The 11,678-nt window shown below is 43.3% G+C and overlaps 1 protein-coding gene across 1 annotated transcript in view; it reads left to right on the forward strand.

Moving 5' to 3' along the window:
* The window catches only part of SERINC1 (serine incorporator 1), a gene marked incomplete at its 5' end in the record, with an annotated part of 787,452 nt that extends 776,768 nt beyond the window's left edge, over positions 1-10,684 (forward strand). The window contains 1 exon segment of the mRNA XM_044073769.1: positions 8,883-10,684. Within this exon segment, the coding sequence (XP_043929704.1) occupies positions 8,883-9,021 (139 nt within the window).
* Between the last annotated feature and the right edge of the window lie 994 nt (positions 10,685-11,678).

The raw sequence follows: 11,678 nt of genomic DNA on the forward strand, positions 1-11,678 counted from the left end.
CAGGCCCTTAAAGTTTTCCTGACCACACGGGAATTAAGGACCCTCAGTTTAATGTCCTCAATTATTATGGTACTTCTGAGACTTCATATGAGGAAAATCCAGTGGTACCTGAAAGCTCATTGGACTTGATATGCTCAGCCCTCAGACAGAACCATACTGGTGCTATGATATTTCCAAAGAAAGAGAATTCACCTGTTGGATGGTACAAGTCTGGACAAATGATGATCTACAATTCTCAGTGTCTGAGCACACACATTAACTAGTCAGACATTGACTGGACGTCCCAAGCCAGAATATGAGGGTTCATCACAAGTGGAACCAAACTCAAATGAAACTCCTTGTCATCTTAAAGGAGTTGCTGGCAGTGATTTTGGCCCTTAGGCCTTCCAAAACCTTGGGATGCAAGGAATGCTGTCATTTACTACAGATAATACACAGTTAGGTGCTACATACAGAGTGATGCTCATTTGTACTGCATGTGCAGACTGGTGCTGCAAAAATGGGACTTCGCAATGAAAGTAGGCATGACAGTTGGTGTATCCCCTCAGCGATCAGCAGTCTCTCAGACGGTCTGAACAGAACTGTGTCTGGGAACAAAAAGCGACAACTGAAAAAGGTGTTCATGTCCATGACTGACTGGTAGTACAGGGCAGTAATAGCTTTGATTCTACAGCAGACCATCCCTTTACTGCATGCTCCTAGCTATTGCTCAAGACCTCTGGGTGGCAAAACCTAGAGTGTGGATGCTTCCTCCTCAGGCTCCATTTTTGTCTTCATTATTACCACACTTTACTGATAATGACGTTCTTGCAGAAGGTAAAGCTTAGAGAGCCCATGATGATTCTGATAACCCTATTCTGAACCACTTGGCATTGTTTTTCATGGTATCTTGGGTAGTCAAGGAGCTTTGATGTTTACTGTCCCAGCAGCCAGACCTGCTTGCTCTGCAGTCCATGGTCCTGGTATATCCGAATCTGTCATATTGAGTGATAGACCCTTATTCCTGTCCATCACATGTTCAGCAGAAGATGTGCTTAGTGTAATGAAAGATGCCTGGAAGCCTACAACAAGTGAGTCTTTGATGGCAGAGTGAAGGTTCTTCATGTGGTACAGAAGGAGAAAATTGATCTTTTACAGGTGTGAGGGTAGCCATTTACTTGCTATATATGTGTGTGTGTGTGTGTGTGTGTGTGTGTGTGTGTATATATATATATATATATATATATATATATATATATATATATATATATATATATATATATATATTTTTTTTTTTCCAGTAAGCTTATATTCTTCCAATGTTGCTGCTATTTCTTCATGACTCAATACTGCTGATGCTGCTGGTTAATGACTTGCTTAGCAGTTTCTAAGGGAGATTATCCATGTTCACCCATCAAGAGGTCAGTTGTACCTCTTTGGAATCTTGACTTTATGGTGGGGAACCTGACTCTCTTCCCCTTTGTGACAGCAGTAATTAGCCCTGCAAAAAGTTCTCCCATGGAAGACATTCAGTTGGCTTTCATATGTGGCAGAAGAATCTCAGAACTGCAGGCTCTGATGTGTTGAGACATTTTCTAATAGGGACAGTGTCCGTCTGAGGGCAAAAACCTGATTCATTTCCAAGGTGGTTTCTGACGTTTTACATTATCAAACCATTTAACTACCTGTATTCTTCCTACAGCACCAAAATAAAGGGGAGAGAATTTTCCATCTTGTGGACATCAGCTGGAGTACTACCTAATCAGAAAGAAGGACTTCAGAAAAGATGGAGCAGTTATTTGTGGCTGTTGCTGTAGAGAAGCAAAATAACCCAGTTTCAGACTAAACCCCTTCCAAATGGCTAGAGAACTGTATTTTTATTCTTCAATGATGAACATGAAATGGACATTCAGGGGCATGTTAGAGGGCACACACAACCAGGGCAGCCTTTGTGTCCATAGCTTTCTTAAGGCACATCTCAGTTGTAAGTATTTGAGAGGTAGCCACGTGAACATCAGTTCACAAAACATTATTACTTTGATCTCAAATCCAAGAATAGAGCAGAATTTGGGGCTGTAGTATTGCTAGAGTTCATCCAGACAGATATGACAGGGCAGACACAAACCTTCATTGTTGATGTAGATGTCCTTCAAGGATGCATCTGCAGTCCTTACAAATGGGTTGTCCTGTCGTCAGGCAGCCCTTCGGTCGGCCGGATTCCAAAGTCTGGGTCTGGCTTCGACTGGTGTCGCACTTCACCCGACGTCATAGCTGCAGTTTTTCGGGTATAAAGGCATCAGCCGACGCCATTTTCCTCAGTCTTTCTTGCCGCGTGGCACCCGAAGCAGAAGCTGTTCGCAAGTGCCGGTCGGTCAGATCCAGAGATTACTACTACCGAATACTACTTGAAGACTTCTAAAAAGCTAAGTACCCCGTTGGGGACTCTTTCTTGCCTCAGCCGATGTCAGAAAAAGTGAATAACTGTTTAACTTGTGGGAAACAAATACCTCATAAAGATTTCCACTCTTACTGCTTACCTTGTTTAGGCCCAGACCACGACGTAGCAGCTTGTCTAGCCTGTGCTTCTTTTAACCGACGGACGCTTAGACGTCGGTCAGAGTTTGCTGAGCAGTTTTTCGGCTCTGATTTTGCTTATATTATGCCGTCGGATCCTCCGACTACACAAATATCCAAAAAACGCAAAGAAAAGGACTGACACTCGCGGTCCGCGGTTTCGGCTGAAACCGCGGTTAAGCAAACCGCGAGTGTCTCGGTTTCGGCCGAAACCGAGCAAGCGTTTTTTTCTTCAGCCGAAACCATGCCTTCTACCGAGGCCTCTTCTAACCTGGTAGAATCGGCTTCTGAAATCCAACCTGCTGTTGTAGTTTCTCAGGAATTATCTGACACTATTCCCTTGGATATATCAACCCCTGCACGTGGAGCTGCTAGGCCTCCTGCAGCCATGTCCATTAAGGCTTTTGCCAGGGCTAAAGCAGCTAAAGCCCCTAAGACTGTGCCTGTTAAGGCCCCCTCTCACAGGCCCAGCTCCAGTTCCCAAATGCTTTCTCTGGCAGAGGATCTCATTTCTTTAATCAGGGGATCCCAACCTCATCCAGACAGGGCCTCTCATCCACCTCCAGAGAAGAGACCTAGAGCAGAGCCCCCTGAGCCAGTGTCCACGGATGATTCTTCGGATGATTCAGACAATACAGACCCTCCAGAGGCTCCTTATTCCCCTTATGAAGACTCTGATGCTGAAGAGTCCATTCCATCTGCCTCTCCACCTGAGGATTTTTCCTTTGGGGAAACCTTGCATGCTATGAGGGAACAGTTTCAGTGGCAGGGCCAAGATTTTTCAGATTCCAGGAAAAGGCTTAGAACCTTTTTGCATCTACCACAACATAGGCCTTTAGCTATACCTCCAGTTCTTTCTGTTGTAGATGATGCATTTAATGATGCCTGTACTGCTCCTGATTCATTACCTCCAGCCCCTGCTAAGCCCGATAGGTTCTACAGGGTCCCGGACACACACCACCATTTATACAAGGCTCCCTTTGCAGATCCTGAGACTATCTCCCAGGGGCCTAAGGCAGTAGCAGCTACCTCTGCTAAAAATCCCCTCCCCTCTGCAAGGGAATCCAGGTCCTTAGAGAGATGGGGGAGTTTATGCTTGATCAGTTAACTAAAAAACTGTCCTCTGATGAACCTTTAGATAAGAAATATGTTCAGGAAATGGTACATAACATTCAACAGGTTAGTAACCATTCTTTAAAATGCGGCTATGATGCACTGGAGGCTTTCTTTAGATCAGCCATGACTGGCACAGTTATCAGAAGACATGCATGGTTGAAAGAGCAGGCCTTACCGGACCATGTCAAATCAAAACTATTAGATGCTCCCATGGACAAGGTCAATTTATTTGGTTCTGCACAGCAGGTACTGAAGAAAATGGAAGAGAAGGCAAAATCTGTACAAACAGTGAAAGACTTCTTACAGGTCCAGCCTCCAAGGTTTAGCAGGAATTGGCCCTCCAAAAATTGGTCCTTTCCAGACTCCTCTAAAGCACAGAGAGGCAGGAACAGGCATTCAAGAGGCAGAAATCAATCCAGGGGTGCCTACAGGGGACGCCAGTGGCAGGGCAACAACCAGCGAGGCACAGACGCAGCCACCACCACTGCAACAGGACAATCACAGTGACTTGGCTCTGGCACCGCCTACCAGGGAACAACTAGCAGCACCCTTAGGCGGAAAGCTAGCCTTATTTTCAAAGAACTGGCATTGCATCACAAGGGACAAGTGGATTTTGCAAACTATAGTCCAAGGTTGCAGGTTTCATTTCCATACTCTACCAGGAAAAAGAGGAATGCCAAACCTACCACCAAATCAAAAGGCAGAAGCTCTAAAAGAAATAGCTCAATTAGTAAGGATGAGAGCTGTGGAAAAGGTACCATCTATGGAACAAGGAAAGGGATTTTACTCCAGACTTTTCCTGGTAACAAGAAAAGAGAAAAAATGGAGGCCTATTCTCGACCTGTCCGCTTTAAGCACATTCCTCATTGCTCCAAAATTCAAAATGCTGACTCTACAGCAGCTTCTTCCCATGCTGGGCAAGGAGTCTTGGCTGGTAACTCTAGATCTCAAGGAGGCATACCTGCACGTCCCCATACGACCAAATTGCAGAAGATACCTCAGATTTCTTGCAGGATCAGAGCATTATCAATTCTCAGCATTGCCCTTTGGCTTATCTACTGCGCCCAGAGTGTTCACGAAATGCCTGGCATCAGTAATCGCTCATTGCAGACTTCAGGGAATCCAAATTTATCCCTACCTGGACGACTGCCTGATACAAGCGGACAACAAAAACAAGCTAACAGAAGACTTACAAAGAGTCATTTACTTGCTGCAAGCCCTGGGATACACAGTCAATATAAAAAAGTCAAGGCTGATACCATCCCAAAGAATAACCTTTTTGGGTGCAGAGCTGGACACATCAAAGCAGATGGCATTCCTAACTGTAGAAAAGCAAGAACAACTTCCTCTCTACTTCTTGACATTAACAAAGCAGGACCATCTAACAGCAAGAAAAGTACTACAAGCCCTGGGCTTCATGGCATCCTGCATAATACTGGTCCCTCATGCCAGATTGCATATGAGAAAGCTACAGTGGTACCTGAAGAACTTATGGTCTCAGCACAAACACAGCCTAGAAACCAAAATCCCACTAATCCCATGCCTGAAGCTAGAATTCCTATGGTGGGCTCAGGCCTGTCAATCAAACACGGGATTGCCTTTCAACAGCATTCAACCAAGTCAAACCATCACAACGGACGCCTCAGACCTCGGTTGGGGGGCCCACATGCTGGACAAGTGCATACAAGGCTTATGGACTCAAGACCAGCTGCACTTGCACATAAATCTAAAGGAAATGCTGGCAGTAAAATTGGCAATCCAGACATTCAGACCATTTCTTCGAGAAGGACAGTTGCTGATAAGGACAGACAACACCACAGTTATGTGGTACATCAACCAACAGGGAGGCACACATTCATACCCTCTATGCCGGCTGGCACTGGACCTATGGAATGTGGCTCTGAGCTACAACATTCAGTTACAAGCAATTTTTGTACCAGGAAAAGAAAACATTCTAGCAGACATTAAGCAGGACTTCCACGGATGCCCACGAATGGATGCTGCATCCGGACATCTTCAAAGCCATCACAAGAAAATGGGGACTACCACAAATAGACTTATTTGCATCCCCACTCAATCACCAGCTAAAGAAATTCTGCACAAGGACGTACCACCCACTTGCTTGGAAGGTGGACTCCCTATCTTTCAGTTGGAAAAACCTGACAGCATATGCATTCTCACCACTTCCTTTGATGCACAAGGTGCTACTAAAGATCAAAGAGGAACGTCCAAGGATCATTCTGATAGCTCCAGACTGGCCAAGACAACATTGGTACCCATTACTGAGGAGCATGTCTCGGGAACAAATATGGACACTACCCCTGATCCCATTGCTGTTAACACAGAACAACTACAACATCCTGCATCCAAACCTGAAAACTCTGCAGCTGACTGCCTGGAACATTACATAAGATCAATTAACCCAAATTTATCCCAAAGGGTTAAAGACATTATCCTTGAGGCTCGCAGACCTTCAACAAGAAAGAATTATGCAGCAAAATGGAAAAGATATCTCATTTGGAGTACTGCAAAGGGAAAAGATGTGTCACTGGTAAACATAGCCAACATCCTGGAGTACTTGGCAGAGCTCTTCCATACAGGCCTGTCCTATTCTTCCATTAAGATACATGCATCAGCTATTTCAGCAGAATACAGCTTGGATCCTCCTGTCTTCTCACATCCTCTGCTCAGGCAGCTTCTGAGAGGAATTAAAAATGTAAAGCCTCCTAGGAAGCCACCATTGCCAGCATGGGACTTGAACTTTGTGCTGGAAAAATTGACACTTCCTCCTTTCGAACCAGCAGCAACAGCAGAATTACAATACTTATCCTGGAAGACTGCTTTCCTGCTGGCAATCACCTCAGCAAGAAGGGTTTCTGAACTACAGGCATTAATGGCAGTGCAACCCTTCCTGATCTTCCATCAAGATAGAGTGTCCATGAGAACAAATCCTACATTTATGCCTAAGGTGGTATCCAGAGTGTCTTTAAACCAGGCTATCCACCTACCTACATTCTTCCCCAACCCACAGAACAGGGGAGAAAGACTGTTGCATACCTTGGATGTGCATAGACAATTACGCTACTACCTGGACACGACCAAGTGCAATAGAAAAACTGACCAGCTTCTGGTAGCATATGCAACAGGAAGGGAAGGAAAAGCAATTTCAAAACAGACAATCTCCAAGTGGATAGGAAATTGCATTAGATTTTGTTACTCCTTCCATGGAAAGAAAACTCCAGAGAACATCAGGCCTCACTCCACAAGGGCTACAGCCACTACTACAGCTTTCTTACGAGGTGGCTACCAAGGACATTATAGAGGCTGCTACTTGGACCTCCGTGCATACATTTGCCAAGCATTATAATTTACCTTTATACTCTAGATCCCGAGCAGGTTTTGCCACTGCTGTTTTGCAAGGGATCCTAACTACACCATAATCTCTTTTTCCTCCTCCCTAGTTTGGCTATGGTATTCTACCCATTTGTAAGGACTGCAGATGCATCCTTGAAGGACATAGTACAGTTTTGTACCTACCATAAATGTAGATGTCCGATAGGAATGCATCTGCAGTCAGGATTACCCACCCGCCTTCCCTCTGTGGTACTCCTAGGTATTTGCCATCTTTAGCTAGCTTGCGGCGCATCTATTATGGTGTATTTGTTTGTATATATGTACATACATGCTTATTTTATGTGTTTGCTCTCTACTTTTTGGAAACATTGGCATTTATCCAAATTTAGCCATCCAAGAGGGCACCTGGCATCTGGGGCAAGAAACACTAAGGAAAATGGCGTCGGCTGATGCCTTTATACCCGAAAAACTGCAGCTATGACGTCGGGTGAAGTGCGACACCAGCCGAAGCCAGACCCAGACTTTGGAATCCGGCCGACCGAAGGGCTGCCTGACGACAGGACAACCCATTTGTAAGGACTGCAGATGCATTCCTATCGGACATCTACATTTATGGTAGGTACAAAACTGTACTTTTTGGGAGTTTCCCATGTAAGTGATTCTGCTACAGTAGTGACTCACAAAGGTTGTTGTGGATGTTGGGCAGATCAGGCAGGAATTCTGTTGGAACTGTGTTCCTACTTGAGCATTTACTTTTGTGGTGAGTCATAACACAGCTGCACTTTATGGTAAGCACCATACACAACTATGCTACCTTTGTATGTTGCTGCTGATTCTTTGGTTCCTGTCACATTTTGTGCTTACTCAGTGAGTGTAGACTGACTGGCACAAGAGCTGTTCATGCTATCCTAACACAGTATATGATGCCATGGTATGTGCCTATTTGGAGACACATGCATCCCCAACCACAAGAGCTAAAGACAAAAAAATAACCAAGCTGATGAATACATGATATGAAACCTCAACCGTCATCTCTCTAGAGAGCACAGACTCGCAAATCAGTTGGTATGATTGATTACATATCTGTTTATTAAGACAAGGAGGAGTATGTGAAAATAAAGCTGGCCTGTTAGCCCTTAAGCTAGGAATCTGTCCTCATCACTAGTTACTTGAGATAGGAGTGTAGCTTGCAGGGCATGTCTGCTGGGGTGAATTTAATGAAGTGGCAAGTATCCTGCTTTCCTGTCCTTGAAGTATGCAAGACCAGCACCACTAACCCAAGTCTTGGTGGAGACTAAGAACTTAGATATGGCACGGGTGGGAAGCAATGCATGTGGTACAGAAGTATCTGTCTTGTGTCACTGTGTGTTAGATCTCCTAGAGTAGAGATTTGTGACAAGTATATTTGCTTGGATGATAGTCCAGCAACTGCTGCATACACTCCTTTGGGGGACCCCACTCCTGGCCCATGACTCTAGTAACTGCTGTACTTGACTCTGCAAAGTTGGTGGGAATTCATCTGTTATTAGACCCAAGATCAGCTGAAATTAAGCAATTGGGTTACTCCTTTGAGGGGTGACAGGGTTGGAAAAATAAGGAACACAAGACAGCAAGATGAAGAGTAAGGTATATATAAAAATAGATCTTTTGCAGATGGGATAAAAATTCATCATTGTGCAGAAAACATAAGCCATTGCTGAGTACCTTGAATTGGTGTATAGTACATTCCTTTTTTAAAGTGGTCTTTGATTTTTTTAATTTTGTCATTGCATTGCTACAAGCTAAATCTGATGTGTTGTATTGAAATGAGATGATGTGATGCTGATTAAATTGACATCTTTTTATTTCTTCTGTTGTAGTCCTGATTCATCTTATGAAACAATGACCAGCAAATGGCCTTCTGTTTGGGTCAAGATATCTTCCAGCTGGATCTGTGTGGCTCTGTATGTGTGGACTCTTGTAGCCCCTCTTGTGCTGACCAACCGTGAATTTGACTGATGAACTACTGAGCCACTGCAGCCCCCCATTACAACTAAGTTTTTATGGATCCCATGCTTGCAGTAGTCTTCATTGCTGCAAGCTGCTTATAATTTATCAGTGACTACAGAGCATAGTGATACTTTTTTCCAGCTTGCCTGTGTGCTAATGCAGTCTTTTGCCTTTTGTAGCAGATGTTAAGTCTGTTGTTCATTAGCACTTTTTGTTTTCATTAACTCTTGTTACTCAGAGTAGTTGAACTGCATTGTTGTAAACATTTAAGCTGTGAAAGTAGTTTGTTCCTGTCCATTATCTAGTGACTGAAAAGTCCAAGAGTACCAGGCAGAAACTGTACAGTAAGCCTTGAAATACTTGTTGGATTTCTGTAGTGGTTTTTGAATCAAGCCTTAATTGAATGCATTGTTCAGGAATATTTATCTGCATCCTAAAAGCAAGTCCCAAAAGTATTAATATTTTGTTTTAGCTAATGCAACTTCTTGACACTGCAACCACATTTGGTCATAAAAATATTAATTTCTAATAAGCTAAGAGTATGAAAGTCCATAACTACAAGGGAACTAACCATATTTACTTTGTAACGGAGATGAACCCAGATAATGCACCAGTGCTTTTACAGTATTACACTGTTAATTAAGGCGGCTATATTTTTAACTGAAATTTATCCTGAGGGTTATGTATATACTGGTGTGCTTTATGACTTCAAATCATGATAAAATTATAGCAACACTAAGACAATGTAGAATTGTTGTGTAAATTTAAGTCACAACGTTATGTTACATATAGCAGAGCTGTCAGTGTCTGTGTTCTATTCTGCACTAGTTTACATAAATTCAGTCAGTAATATCTGGAGTGCTTTCACGTTTTCAAAAGTGTAAAACCCTCATTTGGTAAGAATGCTGAGTGCCCAGAAGATGGGTTCAAAATGATTCATTGTACACTTGAAAGATTTTTTGAGGAGCTGAAAAATTAGTATGTACAGCACTGTGTAAAGGGTGAACATGGTGATGTCATAGAACATTTTTATTTCATCTGGAGAGTTTAAGAAGGTAATTGGGAGAAGTAAAGTTTTGAAGTGTAACGTAATAAATATAGGGAAGCTAGAATAAGGATATTTTTGCAAGAAGAGTAATGGATTCCCGAAGAGCCTTTCTTTGTGGACTAGTGAAGTGAAATCAAGTTTGGGACTCAGAATGCAAGAGCAAAGTCTGAAAGTTTTATTGTTGTGCAATGAAGTAAATGTGTGCATTGAAAAATTAAGGATGAGATGTGGATTGTTGGCAGAATGTAGTAGTTATGTTAGCTGAAAGGCCTAAATGAGTAGAGTGTTAGTACTTCGCCATTTTTCATTCATTTGAATATTGTTTCAGGAATTACAGTGCTGTTTGATGCAGTAAATAAGTTCAGACAGTTTGCATGATTTGTTGTGTAATTTATGCTGTAGTAACTTGGGTACGTTCTTGCCTTTTTGGTATAACATTACTGATTTTCATATGTAGGTTGTGCTTAATTTTATAAATTTCTGCATTTTAAGTTGTAAAACCATCTTGCAGACTTTAAACAGATGCTTCTGTGAGTATATCTTATAATGAGATGTAGGTTTGCAAAGCTGATAATTATGACATGTAAAGAAAAAAAAAAACATTAAAGGTGATCATATGTGAAAGTGCTGCCTTTTTTCTTATAAATTTAACATCTCTGCTTTGTACAGAAGTGATCTCTTTGAATGTAAAGATTAGAGATGCATTATGTACAATCAAGTTTGCTTGTGGGTGTGTGTGTGGGGGGGGGGGGGTAGTTTGACTAATGTATTAATTTTTTTATCTGAAGTTGTCTTCATTTGCTCTTCAACCTGTGTGACACGGATCCGGGATGGGTCTGTCTCTGCCGCATTTCTCCAGCATCTAATCTGAGCTCCAAGCTCCTCCCCTACGCATAATGCCCCTGTCTCCTTCCTCCCTTCATATCTCATTTGCCACGCTAGCGTTTGCATCGTGGTCTGGGCTCTAAGCAACTTTTTTGGGTAAGTTTGGTTTTTTTCCCCTTACTTTCCTATTTTCCCCTTCACTTTTCTGTCTTATTTAATGCTCAGGCATCTGTTATCTATTTTAAAAAAAAAAAAAACGTTCCCACTTTCTTTCCCTGCCGTGTGTGTGTGTTTGGGCCTCTCTCTCTCCATTCACATGGCAGAGGCACCCAAACCGGTTTCAGAAAATGCACAGAGTGTGGCCATAAGCGATCTCCAACAGATGGCCACCCTCTATGTGCTGTGTATCTAGGGGTAGCTCACATAGAGTCCTCCTGCTCGATCTGCGTGGGGTTCAATTCCAGCACATTGATCGACAGGAGGAATAAGCTCATTATTAAGGGCCTTATCCTCCGACGGAGGCCCCAACTGTTTCTTCAGCTTCGGCTGCCTCTTCTGCTTCCTCTGCCCTGGTGTCTGGGGCTCAACCTCCCACTAACAGGACCGGGGTTGAGGGAGGCAGAAGCAGAAGGACTAAGGCAGCGGTCCCCCAACAACTCTACCTTGGCAGAGCCATTGCCTAAATCCTGCCAGACAGCCAGCCCAAGTTCCCTCCTGCTCCACTCCCCTTGTTTTTCCCCGGAGCCAGAGGTGTCTCGGGTCCAGTCTCTGCTGTTTGCTTTCCCTTACCGTC

Source organism: Protopterus annectens, chromosome 1.part1 (assembly GCF_019279795.1).
Source record: "Protopterus annectens isolate FY-2018-M chromosome 1.part1, PAN1.0, whole genome shotgun sequence".
NCBI lineage: Eukaryota > Metazoa > Chordata > Ceratodontiformes > Protopteridae > Protopterus > Protopterus annectens.